The following is a 14485-nucleotide window of genomic DNA, read 5'->3' on the forward strand; positions in this document are numbered from 1 at the left end:
AGCCCATTGATTCTTCTAGACCCAGTGTAGAAGGGAGTCTCGGTTTAGAAATAAAAATCAAACTAGTTGCATTTTTGGTGTTAAAAGGAATAAAAGATCATAAAGAATCCTGCATGTTACTCTTTATTTTTAGCTAAACAATCTCATCTGTATGTGGTGACTTCTCTCCTCCAGGCTACCAGCACTGCTGAGATGTTCAGATGTTATGTGCTCAGTCATAAATCTCTAGTCGTTGTCACATTGCTTTATCACATTAGTGCTCAGTAACATGTGGCCAATATGAAATACTTTCAGTTTGCAGAATGTCAATTAAGGGCAGAAAGATGAGCTAATGTTCCTAATGGCTCAGGGACCCTGTTATCTAGGTCAATGTATATGTGCGAGTATAAGTATATATATATATATATATATTTATATATATATATATATATATATATATATATATATATTGCACAATACAATTACCAGCAGCTGGCTTCACGCTAGTGTAATATATTATATATATATATATATATATATATATATATATATATATATATATATATATATAATGTATTAGCAGAACATCTCATTGTGGTTGGTGCTAACCTCACATGCACCTACATTGCCTCGCAGCACATGGAGCGCGGTTTATTACATTTCACTGGGTACATGAAATTAAAAATCCCTGAAGCTAAACTTGCTTACATGCTATTGTTACCTACTTTAATCCCTGGCTAAGTAAATATATAAACAGAATATATGTGTGTATGGATTTGCTCCTATTCTCAAGCCCAATTTTTTTAATTTTTTTTTTACATACCTGTCATTTTATCTCTTGTGCAAAACCGTTGATGACTTGCAGGCAGTGTTATTTTATTATTTGAAATATTTTATTACCTTATTAATTATTGTATATTTCAGGTCTTTGTGGAGCTAATGATGGCGGTGTGAGGTCTTAAAGGGGTATTCCCTAGAACATAACTATATTTCAATTTGTGGACAAAGTTAAATATTTTGGAAGATATAAATAATTAAAAATAAGCAGTATTAAAGATTTTCTCTAACCATCTTAGTGGTGACAGTCTTTCGTCTTGATCATTTGACCATGAGTGCAGGAACTTTCTGTGGTCTGGGACTTGTCAGAAATCCAGCCATGATTTCCTTATTGTGACTGGGACACTATACATATGAGAAGATACCCCTACCACAATAAGGAGATCATGGCTGGGTTTCTGACAAGTCTCAGACCATAGAAAGTTCCTGCATCCATGGTCTAATGTACTGGCAACCTATGAAGACAAAAGACTACGATGGTTCTAAAAATAATCTTTAAAGCTAAAGCCCCACATTGCAGAAAAGCAGCTTATTTTGTTGCAGATTTTGTTGCATTTTCTGAGCCCAGAATGTCTACAGAAGAAATGTGAAATTTCTAAGAAGTTCTTATAATTCTGCCTTCCGCTCAATCCCCTCTTGCCTTTGGCTCAAAAAAAACCGCAACAAAATCTGAAACAAAAAAAGCTGCGTTTCCGCAACGTGAGACTTCAGCCTAAAGCCTTTTATGATCTATCTGTTGGATCAATTCTAAATAGTCATAGGTCTGAAATGCTGGAATCCCCAATAATTTATCTTCTCCCAGGTACTAGAACAAGGTTTTCGGCTCTCCAGCTGCTGTGAAACTACAACTCCCAACATGCTCCATTCAATTCCATGGGAGATCCAAGAACAGCAGAGCAAGTATGCATGCTGGGAGTTGTAGTTTTACAATAGCTGGAGTGCTGAAGGTTGCCTATCCCTGTCCTAGGATATTGGAAAGTCAGCAGTGATCAAAGAAGATATGTCAAACATTTTACTTGTCCAGAAATCTTTCTTCAAATGCCCAAACTTAAGGAGCGAGGCAAACTTTTCCTAAACCCTTTGAATCCTTTACTGTCCCTATACGTGTTTGCTTTAGCTCCAGACTTTCCTTCGGCCTTGGCTCCTGTTTTGCTGAGCAGAGAGAAATGCTGAGGTTTTAAGCTCACCAAATCACCAAGGTAAATAAAAGTGCTGAAAATAGCTGAAACAACAGTAAAAATAGAAATGCCATGTCCATGTGCAACGGAAAAAGTTGACATTTTAAACAAACGGAATTAGCAGTAATTTGCATAAAATTAATCCAATATGTAATTTAGTGAGTGAAAGGATCAGACGTCTCGCGGCGCACGTGTATCGCTCGGAGACTGGATGTTCTGGTCGCTGCAGGGTCCTGCAATCATTTTGGAGTAATCTGGTTTTAAGGGAGATACTTTTATAGACAGTATTTATAAGCTGTCTAAAGCCATCACCCTGTAAATACGTTACAGTCAGTCGTGTCTGAATAATGCTTACCCTATGGCAATTCATAAAACATCAAGACTACAATATAAATGTGGTTAAGGAAATACTTCTGCTGTGTGCCCAAAGATCACCCACAGATAAGACGTCTGTCTCCACAGATTTTATTTCAAGTCCATGTGATGACATAGTGTCTTGTGAAAGATACTTTTTTTTTTTTTTTTAAAGGGAATGTGTCGTCAAAAATGGCCTACTTTTTTAAACTATTTTTCATGTAAAACATATTTTTTAAATGGTTTCCATGTCATTATCTATAGTTGTTAAATAGTACTATATGCTGAAATTTTCTCTCTGACCACTAACAATTTTCGACTGATTTTCTTTGCAGAAGTCACTTTCATTTACATCACAAGCATGACCAATAGGATAACAATAGAAGTTCACAACTCTACAGTTAACACCGTCGTTCTATCCACTACTGACAATAGATGATGTCACAGCTTATCTATTCCCCTCCCTGTAGAAAATAGGTCTATAAACCGCATGATAAACAGGATAACAATAGAAGTTCACAACCTTACAGTTATCACCCATCCTTGTATCCACTACTGACAATAGATGATGTCACAGCTTATCTATTCCCCTCCCCATAGAGAACATGTCTATAAAACACATGATAAACAGGATAACAATAGAAGTTCACAACCTTACCGTTATATCACCCATCGGTGTATCCACTACTGACAATAGATGATGTCACAGCTTATCTATTCCCCTCCCTGTAGAAAATAGGTCTATAAACCGCATGATAAACAGGATAACAATAGAAGTTCACAACCTTACAGTTATCACCCATCCTTGTATCCACTACGACAATAGATGATGTCACAGCTTATCTATTCCCCTCCCCATAGAGAACATGTCTATAAAACACATGATGAACAGGATAACAATAGAAGTTCACAACCTTACCGTTATATCACCCATCGTTGTATCCACCACTGACAATAGATGATGTCACAGCTTATCTATTCCCCTCCCCATAGAGAACATGTCTATAAAGCGCTCCTTAGACCTTAATGAGTATTGCTCTCTATGACCATGGCTATGCTATAAATCCTATCTCTAAATATTGATAATAGAGCAAACGAGATGCTCAGGCAAGATGGCCGCCCCTAAATGTGTACAGAAAAATACGACTTTACTTTTTTGATTCTCCCCACCGTTTCCTCATTAATTTGGTTTCTTCTATGGTAATGAGCATGGAAGTGTCCCCCCAGCGCTCCGAGCATCATTCCCCCCCGTGTCTTACGTGCCCTCTAACGCCACGCAGTACCTATCTCAGGCATGCACAATTGGCTCTGCCACTGTGAGTTTGAGTAAAGCCAACTGCTTTCGTATGGTCAGTTAGACCACCACAAAATGGCAGCTACATTTGCATGTCTGAGCAGCCATTTTGTCGTAGTCTAACTGGCGGAGCAAAATGGTGCTTGGAGTGGTGGGGGGACACTTCTGGTGCTCCGTGATGCTCATTTTTCCAATGATAGATTCCTTTAACTATCTGGGTTTACTAAATAAATTTAAAAAAAATGGTGAGTCATTCCTTTTAATGCAAATTAAAAAAACTTTATTGAGTCGTGTATCACCAGAGACATTTCAAGCCAATGACTGCCATTCAAAAAACCCTTAGGCGGTGTATATCCACTATTACAAAAAAAACGTACCCAAAAAGAACACAAAGCCTGATGAAGGGCATTCACTGGCCCAAAATGTTATTGTGTGCCCTTATGATGAAGACTAAGGTTTATCTTCAACACAAAGAGCCGTCTTTGTTACTCTCATACTTAGTAAGTAGATCTAATCTGAATTGGGGAGTGGTCTATTCTCTTATTCACCCTTTAACGTCCATACAGAGAACTTTTCGAGTGGTCTTGAATTGGTGGTTTTAGTGTAGTGTGTAGCAACCAGGGGCGGACATATCACTTAAACCAGATGATCGATGGGGATCTTGGGTGTTAGACCCCTATTGATCACATATTGAATACCTATCCTAAGAATAAGTCATCCATTACTGGTACTTGATAATGAAATGACTATCCTCTCACAAGATCTTCTAGACCTGTATCATCTTCCAAGATTGGTGAACTAACTCTGAACATTATAGTGTCAAAATGTGGAGCCATTAAACTCTAAATATAAGAAATGTGTTCTGTAAGACCTTGTAGCTCTGACATATTTCTATAGTAGGTTAACTCCTATGCAAATTCCAAGATAAATCTACTAAAAGTCATCTGAATCCCTCTTTATCAAGATGTTCTCTATGTACCTCAATGGGAAGATTCATATTTTCAAGACACTTAACATTGAGAAGAACAATAGATGTATGTGCACAAAGGTCTGGCTGAGGTAATGGCATTGGTGATATACATCGTACTTGGAAAGATATGAAATATACGGAAAAGAATCTAAATTCTATTAATTGGTTGCCTGAGAAGTAAGGGAGGTCTTTCAAGGTCTTCTGGATGTGGTCATATTTGGACGGATTCCTAGGATGCATTAAATTGTGAATTAATCATGGCGGCTACAATATTACTTTTTGTGTTTTAATCTGCAGAACTGTGTCTAGAAGGTGTTCTCATAGCTACTGAAAGGTTGAAGTGTTTGTATCTAAGTACATTTAACGAGAACATTATAATTCTTATTGCAATGGGTGCCAACCATTTCCAGTCTCCACTAAAATGATGAACCTGCGGATATCTGAAATCTTCTCTACCGCAAACAAAACCCAATATAAAGCTGCATTAGCCTTTATAGTAGAAATGTGCAGGCAGGTAAATTTGTACGATTTTATAGACACATGGCTCCTCCATATCTTAAAGGGAGTCTGTCACCAGAATCCAGCATATCCACCCCACCACGCTGGTAGATAAAGTCTGGTCCAGGTGACTATAACTTATTCCCCTTGTGATTTGGTTTCCCCATTTCTAAGATATCACTATTTTTGACAATGAGCTCTTTGGAGCAATGAGGGTGTTGGGAGATAAGTGGCAATGACTTAAGAACTCATTTGCATGTTGACAAAATCAGCGACATCGCGGCAACGAAGATCAAGGGGATACCAATGTTTGATCCAGGTGTCCCTAACCTATCTATCTGCGGGGATGAGTTGATAGGCTGGGATCTGGTTATGGACTCCTTTTAAGACCTACAACTGTATATTGGGTTTCTGCATATAGTTGTGCCCATAATGGGTTTCTTCATAAAATAGTTCATGCCACAATTTACTTAGAGTTTCTCAATCCATGAAAAAACCAGGATGTGTGAATGTCTCCATTGACTGTCTAGTACAGGAAACTCAATGGTGAGAAAGTGTGCTTAACCAACATGGAAGGTAGATACAAAGGGTGTGTTTGGATTGAATTTGTATGATGATAGGTTCCCTCCAGGTTGCTTGAGACCCCAGTAATGGGGACATCTTATAATAGGTTATCAATGGACACAATCATGAATACAGGAACTTTTTGAGGTCTGGCCAGGATTCCCTTATTGTGACAATTTATCAGGCAGGGGCAGGCCATGGATGAGACGTTGGTTTCCCCATTGTGGTCAGGTTATCTTCTCATCCATGTAGTGTCCCTTCCTGATAACCTGCTAACAAGGAAATCATGGCAGGGTTTCCAACAAGTTCCTGCATTCATGGTGGCATTCATGGTGGTATCCATCGGCATGCGGTCAACCAAAAGACATCATCTATTTATCTTCTATTTGTAGGTTTAGTGTTCCTTTAATAAAGGAGGAGATTTAGGCCCGACACTGACTAGGTAATGGCTTGACCAATTATTGACCGTCCTAATAGTCTTGTTAGAATGTGGAATAAATAAGTAAAATAAGTTATGAGCTACAATAAAGTTGCATACCTTATCAAACGTCCTTGTCATTCTCTTTGTATAGAAAATCACATAGCTCTACGTCTTCCATCTTGACTTGTGAGAATGAAGATTAACTGGAGTTTGGCCTTGGGAAATACTCATTGCACAAGTGAATTAGAGATGTTCAGGCAATTTGCCTAAAATGTTAAAATCCACACTTTCATATTCTGGTTCCCAAGCCTCGTCTCTCTGTTCTTCTAATTCCCAAGTCTTATTTCTGACAGCTGAAGGGCTCTTTTTTATTAGGAATTATACGTCTGCGGAGGGTTTGAGCCATTCTAAAGTACAGTCAGAATTGAAGCTTAAAGCCGACATTGCCGATGCTCTGGTCATTAGCCGGGCATATTGAGATGGTTATGGAAAAATATTTAGTATATTACTGGTTTTACATTGCTTGTAAAATATTCACCCCCTTGGATTTTTTGTTTTTATTGTGCAACAACATTGAATAAAAAGAGATTTAATTTCATTTGGCTTTTTTGTTCACACCATTGAGAGACTTTTTATGAGACTTGGATTTTTTTATTGAAAAAAAGTTGCAAATCATTGTAAATCCGAACAAGTAACAAGGCATGGAAGGGAGGGTATGGGTGTACGGTGGAAACTGACAAGGATGGGTGAAAAATATCCGGTCACTGGTGGCCGGACTAGGAAGACCCACAATGATCACAAGACAAACGGTCCAGGAGTCCCCTTTATAAATGGAGTGATGGTGCACTTGTGTGACCACTCCTCCATTCTCATCTTCTTTGGGCTTGATAAGGCGCTGTACTCGGCTACCATAGTCAGTCCCACAGAGGCAATTGGAGAGGTGAATGTTCTGTTTACACAGAATCCCCATGTTCTCATGATTGTTGGGGGTCCCAACAGTCAGACATCCAGGGGACACTTCGCTCCCATCCTGTAAGTATTGTTCATGGAAAAACCTATAATAGGGTATAAACTGCCTAGAGACATATGAGAACAGTAGATAGTGGAAATTGACTATAATAGGTAAATAGGTGACTGGTCACTGGTAAGTCCTCCACTGATCATGAAAATGGAGGTCCCTTAGTTCCTTTTAGTAGACATTCGTAACCACTTCTATAGAGGTGACCAGACACTGCATTTGGCCATCATGGTCAGAGTCTTAGAGGCAAATGGTGACTTATCTATGCAAGAGAATCTGGGACCCCATGTTCCTATGATTGCTTGGGGGTCACATCAGTCAGACCCACAGTGTTCAGACACTTATCGCCCATCCTGCGGCCAGGGAATCAGTGTAGTTAATGGGGAAACCTTCTAATGACAGGTATAAAAGGGCACATAAACGTGTAAAATTACCCTTATGTAAAAAGTCTCTTCTAATGTAAATCTAGCCTTAAATAACATTACCGAGCCATAAAAGCTTTAATAAATCAGTTTGATTATTTTATAACAAACAATAGATTTTACGTTACTGGCGGTCATATCAATAAATGCATCAGTTTTAGATGATGCCAAAAAGCCATTCTAAACAATAAATGTAATTAAGCTGAGAGCACAATGTTGTAATGCTCGCCCATAAAAATTGATATGATCACATCGCTACTTTATGTATGATGGCCTAGTGTCAGTGCTGTGACTGGGAGACTAAAGCTTCCACAATCCGTAATGCTGATGCGGTACATCCATCAAAGTTTGAGTGCGTAAATCCATCTCCACCACATAGAAGGAAAGGCTTGCTGTGCAGAGTTATCTGACCTGGACTCTCAGGAAAGGGTTCTGTAACCTGCAACATAAATCATAGCAATAGGAGTCAGCTGCAATATCTACTCCAACACAACTGGACACCACTATGTCATCCCGCTTCTATGGAGTATTTGTCTGGAAAAGGACTCATGGAAGGGATACAGATAAGCTAAAGGTAATGTGTCAGAACTAAACAGCCATGGATGGGCAAAACTACCAATCTACTGTCAGAAGGGGGAATCAGGAAGCCTCGACACGCTTTGCATTGACTAATGTAAGGCCAGCTCTCTGTATTCACTGGTTTGCTGCCCCCATACATGCTCCTGCCACCTTAAGAATTAGTGTTCACCTGCTTTACTTCCTCCTGCCAATCCATGTGTATTTAAGTCTGCTCTCTTAGTCTCACATTTGTTAAGCAGTGTGTGTTGTGTTCATTTTATGCTCTTGTTCTATTTGCATGCATGTTCCTGTTATTCTGGGGTCTGTCTGCTTTGACTGTTTTTTTTTTTCTAGTTCAATTCTGTTCAATTATTTTTATTTATTTGCTTACTTATATAGTGCCATCATATTCCACAGCATTTTTACAGACATTGTGGTCACTGCCCCATATAGGCTTCACAATCTACATTCATTATCAGTATGTCTTCGGAGCGTGGCAGGAATCCGGGGTATCTGGAGGAAACACACACGCAAACACGGGAAGAACATGCAAACTCCTTGCAGATGTTGTCCATGGCAGAATTTGAACTTTGTGCCTTCTGCTATGTGTGGTCTGTGTTGTCCTGATTCTTGTTAGACCAGGCTTCTGTATTTTCAGTTCCAGTCCTGTTTCCCTGTCTATTAGCCTATACACCTGTAGGTTCTGGGGTTAGTCTGTATTCATATTTTCCTGATTCTGTAGTGTTCTGCACCGTAGGTCTAACCTGCCTGGCCAGCTGCTACCAGACTGGGACTTCCTCAGGAGACAGTGGCAAAGACCAAATCCCTGTATGGGGTTAAAGGGTGAAGACTCGGGAATCTGCTTGGATAATACCCTTAAAGGTGGCCTCCAGCCAAAACGGTTTGGTAGCATGGTTGGTCCACAATCTGTTGCTCATGACACAGAAGAGTCAGTCACAATGGTTTAGTCCTGAAAGGAATTTGTCAGCAAAATCCAACATATCAACCCGCTCACACCAATATGATCATGTGAATAAAACCCCTTGTGAATCGGTGTCTCCATCGCAGAGATCCTTGTCAATATGCAAATCAGCTCTTTGGAACAAGGAGTAAGTTGCCTCTTTTAACCCTTAAGAGACGCAAACATTTTTCATTTTGGTTTTTTACTCTTTACTTTCCAAAAGTCATAACTTTCTCATTTTTCTGTTTACATAGTCCAACGAGGGCTTGATTTCTGCTTGAGAAGTTGTACTTAAAAATGGCGTCATTTATTATTTTGTACAATGTACTAGAAAGTGGGGGAAAAATTCAGAATGAGGTGGAATTGAAAAAAAAATAGGAATCAAGGAATATTAGGCAAAATGTAATGACATTGGATACTTTGTTACATTTTTAGCTACATATCCGTTTCCTAGTCCTTTGGGGAATGGACAATTAAGTAAACTATGCAGGGAAGACTCCCAGTGCTAAATGAGTACATTATAAACTGGTTTACAGAAGAATCCAGTAAGATAAATAATTGGTTGGGTGAGTGATGTAAATGGCCGTGGATTGTTTGTATGTTTGTATAAACAGCGCAGATCAGTGCACATTGGAGATGAGGCTGCAGATCGGCAACAAGTGCTATACTCAGAGCGTATATGATATAACTAGGGGCACAGGGTGATGGGAAGTGATTTCATTCCTGTAGAAGTGGACTCTCCTATGAAATACATCATATAGCTATAGCCCTTGAAGGGAAGAAGTCATCAGAAAATTATATATTATTTTAAATCAGATTTTTATTAAAATACATTCTTTAAATGTATTTTAAAATTTAGTTCTATTGTTTAACATTTGTTGTGACTATTGATATCTAAAAAAAATCTTTTTTTCATGTAACTCACTTGTCAGCTTTGCTGTATAGACTGGGACAGAATAAGCAGAGTCATCTGTGATTATTAGAGCATGGGAGACTTAATGGCAGATCTTTAATGCTACTGGAGATACATATAGGGCGGGATGGCAATGCTATACACAGATAAAATTCTATGTAATTTCCCACACACACTTTGGTCTGGGGGGGGGGAGCTTATACTCTATCATTTCCTTTTCCATTAAAGGGGTTATCTACTTTCTGATATTTATAGCCTATCCTTAGGAAAGGTCATTAATATTGGATCTGTGATGGTTCTCTCTGATATGGAGGTCCCCAGTGTTTAAAAGAAAAGTGCAAAATATTTAAAATATCTTGAATAGAGATGAGTGAACACTGTTCGGATCAGCCGATCCGAATGGCACGCTCCCATAGAAATGAATGGAAGCACCTGGCACGTACGCTTTGCCGGCAGCCGGTCGTTTAACCCCCCGCGTGCCGGCCACTTCCATTCATTTCTATGGGAGTGTGCTGTGAGCGTGCTGTTCAGAATGGCTGTTCCGAACAGTGTTCGCTCATCTCTAATCTTGAACACTTTGGGGCAGATTTACTAATGCCATGTAATGTCTATAACTGTGACTGTTAAGGGAGGATAAATTTGGCATATTTTTAGACTGTGTAGTCTTTACACCTCCAATTTCTTGGTTCTCTTTAGGCCACAATAATGAACCAAATTGTGGCGTACAATGGTGCATCGTGAACCATGTCCGTTTTCCAGTAGGCCAAGTCTCCTTTACCAGTAAGCTACATGCTCATGTATGACAAGTCATACTAGGACTCAAAAACAAAATATGACCCAAGGTAGGTCTTCCAGTTGCAACGGAATTCTGGTGTTTTCACTAGTATATTTGCCCCAATATTGCTTTTCTACAGATTTGTATCTAGTACATGAAATACAGAATAAATGTATGAGACATTTCCTTTAAAAGGGGCATGAATAGCTACTACAGTATCAGTGTTCCCTTGTGTTGGCTTGCTCAGCCATTTCTGTGATTCCCGTAGACTTCATTGGAGAGGGATGTACAAATGTATGGCCATCTCTTTACTCGAATCTACCATAATCCGTTTGGCATGGATTAACAGATAAGTCATAAAATATTATGATTTTTTTTGTCCTATGTCATCTCTTACTATCTACTCCACTTACTTTTTAGTTGTTTTGTAGGGAAATAGGTTAAAAGTTAATATACTACATTTACTGTACCAATATTTTGGCAACAAATATTTGAGAATCACAATTTTACAACTTTTTTGTTTTTTGGCAGTGTAATATTCCTTAATGGGTGAGAGTGATATTGTAGTAGAAGAATGTAAAAGTATAGCTAAGACAATATACACACAGGGATTATATATTTTTCAGATATACATGATAGAACTAGGCAGGGTTAGTTACACATGTCTGGAATCAATGTTTTGAGAAGAAACATGATCAGAATTATTATTCATGGGCTTAAAACAACAGTATCAGATGGATTTAGCTCTCTCGGAGTATCACGTTACATAGACTAGTGCAGTGGATTACAGAGATGCATCGTGGATACATAAAAAACCCCTAACATATAGGAAGATAAATAATCCGTGTCTGGGGTGGCCTGAACAGCCAGTGCTCCCATAGGACTTCCTATGATGGAGTCCACCCATGGATCTCCATATGCTATGGCACACAAGATGGATTAGTTTGGGTTCACAGTACATTAGTGACGTATATTTAACGTGTATAGCGGAAAACCTCCCAACCAACATGTCCATAAGCTTACATTAAGCGGACAGTGGCTGAAAAATAGTCCTTCTGCTTCCATCTGGCTGGTGTATGTTCATATGCTACAAAAATAGGTAGGGTATAGCGTAGCATACTTCACTATACCGTACAATGATATCAAATATAAAAAAAAACTAATACGTGTTTTCCATATGGGTAACAGATGGCACAGCATGGCATCTGTTTAACGTATACGACTTGGCATGTGCTATAAATGTGATGTGAACAGAGCCATACGTTCTATAGTACCGGCATGGTGATATTCCTCAAACTTGCGTCAGGGCCCAGATGATGTCGGGGTTCTTAATCTAATGTTCGTCATACACATTGGATGTGGTTATAGTTATGGTCAAAAATTTTGCCATAACTTTTGGCTATAGACGTTACGTAGACATCCTTGGTCAGGAAAGGTCCTGCATCATCTTTGACCAAGAAGAGGTAGCACTTAACTACGGACCATTTGTAACTCTTGTTGCTTGTAATAAATTTTTATCTAGTCCAAATTTATATCACCCGTTAGTTTTAATACTCTGCACCCCAACTTTGCTAAAAAATTTTTGGTGCAAATTATCACGACTTAAGCAATGCCAGTTTCCAGCAAGCCAGTCTTCTTTTACATTAAACCGTGTCTTATTGCGAGAGCTGAAGAAGAGTTTAGAACATAGAATTGGTAAAAAGAAAATCTATTAGTTTTTGGGCACAATCTGCTCATTTTGACTAGTCCATTTCCCCCATCACATCAAGCTTTGCCCAGAACACTCCTTTAATTCTTTAGGAGAATTTTGCAGATGCCACCTGGGATTACCTGAAAATAGATAAACGTTACACTGCATGTAATAAGCGAGTCTAGAGGATTTTCTGATTCTTTCTCTGCATACAGATTTTTTTTGTTACCGTCAGAGTAAAGGTTTCCACCAAAACAAGCGTAATAAGTTTCTCCTCACAATCCCAGAGGGGTGCTTACATTGTGTTGGTAACAGGCCGCACGCTTACATTGTGCAGATCAGCCCAGATTCAGGATCCCATTATGTGCGCACATTTTCTGTCTTCTTCTGACACTCCTATTGATTTTATGAGTTCCATCTCATGAGCAGCATTTCTTTATTCTGCTTGCAGGTAGAGCTTTCCTACTTAATATTTTCTGTGCAATTCACAGCCACTATTACATGTACATAAGGCAGAGGCGTGAAAAACCCAAAATCCACATTACTGGAATTATTTTGGGATAAGCCCTAGTAATAATAATTAGAGATGAGCGAGTAGTGTTCGATCGAGTAGGTGTTCGATCGAATACTACGGTATTCGAAATATTCGTACTCGATTGAACACTACTAGCTGTTCGAAGTTTAATGTTCGATGCAGAACCAGCGTTGATTGGCAGAATGCTATACATTCTGCCAATCAACGCTGGTTCTTCTCTTACCTTTCCGGAGCCTTCTCCGCGCTGCGTCCCCGCGTCTTCTTCCGGGTGGAATTCACTCTGCCTAGGCATCCGGCCTAGGCATTGCCGACTGTGCATGCACGGGCATGCCCTCGCATGCGCAGTCGGCTCTGCTCAGGTGTTTGTTTATTAAAAGTGAACTATAATTCCTCATATACCATGCGGCGAGCAGTGTGCCTGGACTGAAATCTAAAAGCTGGAATACATTTTAGGGAATATTTATATGCACTGGTGTAAATGATCGGAAACCAGACCCGTCGCCACATCCCCTTTCAGGAAAGTGGTGAAGAGGAGTAAAAGAAAATTTCTGGATTGTTAATAAAATTGGAATTTGTCACTCTTGTAACTATTTGGAGACTGCCGGAATGAGTTCCTCTCCGAGCACCCCTTTTTCTTGGGTGCCATTTCAATAGTATCAACCTACAGTATTTAACCCATTGAAGATGTAGGCATTGGTGTAGGGTGTGGCCCCGAGCAATGTCTACCACAATACTGAAACAGTGTAGCAAAAATAGGAGCATGACGATATGGATACTTTGTATAATAATTTATAAGAAGGCTTATAGGATTAGAAAAAGGTTACCTTCAACTTACCATGTGACCTCAACTACACGAAGGTTCATGCACTGTACAGGTTCTGTGTCGCTACCATGTTACCTTGATTTCTAGTGGTGTTGTGGTTCACCATGTTGCCTGGAGCTGTAGTGTTATTCGACTTCAGCTGTTAAAAAACATTGCTCAGCCAAAGTCAATGAGTCTTAGAAGAACTTGGTTCTGTATATACAGGAAGCATCACTTCTCTTCTAGCGATCAGATTACCAGAACATATTCCTAAAGTTCTGTTTCTGGAGTCACCATCAGCCAACAAATTTCAGGCACAAGATGTTAAACTTTTTTTTTTTTTCCTTAAAGTCATTCACTGTGTAGCGTGCTAAGAAGATAGGAGAGCCACGGCTAGCTGTGCAAGCTAGATGTCAGCCACCCCCACACAACATGCGGCGTACATAGGACGGTTAATGCTAATATTTACTGCTATTCATGTAATCTCTGGTGAGTAATTGAAGTTGCTAACTCAGCATCAAAATAGTGGATTTCACACGGTAAGCTTCTTATTTCTTTCACATGGAAAAAAAATAAATTTTGGCTTTCAAGACAAACGAGTGGGCTGCTATAGGAAATGCGTGACGTCTTTAAATATTTATTACAACGCTGTAAATGTCTTCGTATGAAGTTACTGAATGTACGACTAGCGATGACAGAGCTGCTGACTTTCTGTT

General features: G+C 39.2%; 1 protein-coding gene across 2 annotated transcripts in view; it reads right to left on the minus strand.

Annotated features, from left to right (window-relative positions):
* Positions 1-6785: 6785 nt before the first annotated feature.
* RNLS (renalase, FAD dependent amine oxidase) overlaps positions 6786-14485 on the minus strand; it is an 80079-nt gene continuing 72379 nt past the window's right edge. For both annotated transcript variants that reach the window (XM_075257561.1, XM_075257560.1), the window contains exon 7: positions 6786-7974. In XM_075257561.1, the coding sequence (XP_075113662.1) occupies positions 7816-7974 (159 nt within the window). In that variant the 3' untranslated portion in view covers positions 6786-7815. The remainder of the gene's footprint in view (positions 7975-14485) is intronic.

This window comes from Leptodactylus fuscus, chromosome 10, assembly GCF_031893055.1.
Source record: "Leptodactylus fuscus isolate aLepFus1 chromosome 10, aLepFus1.hap2, whole genome shotgun sequence".
NCBI classification, from domain to species: Eukaryota; Metazoa; Chordata; class Amphibia; order Anura; family Leptodactylidae; genus Leptodactylus; species Leptodactylus fuscus.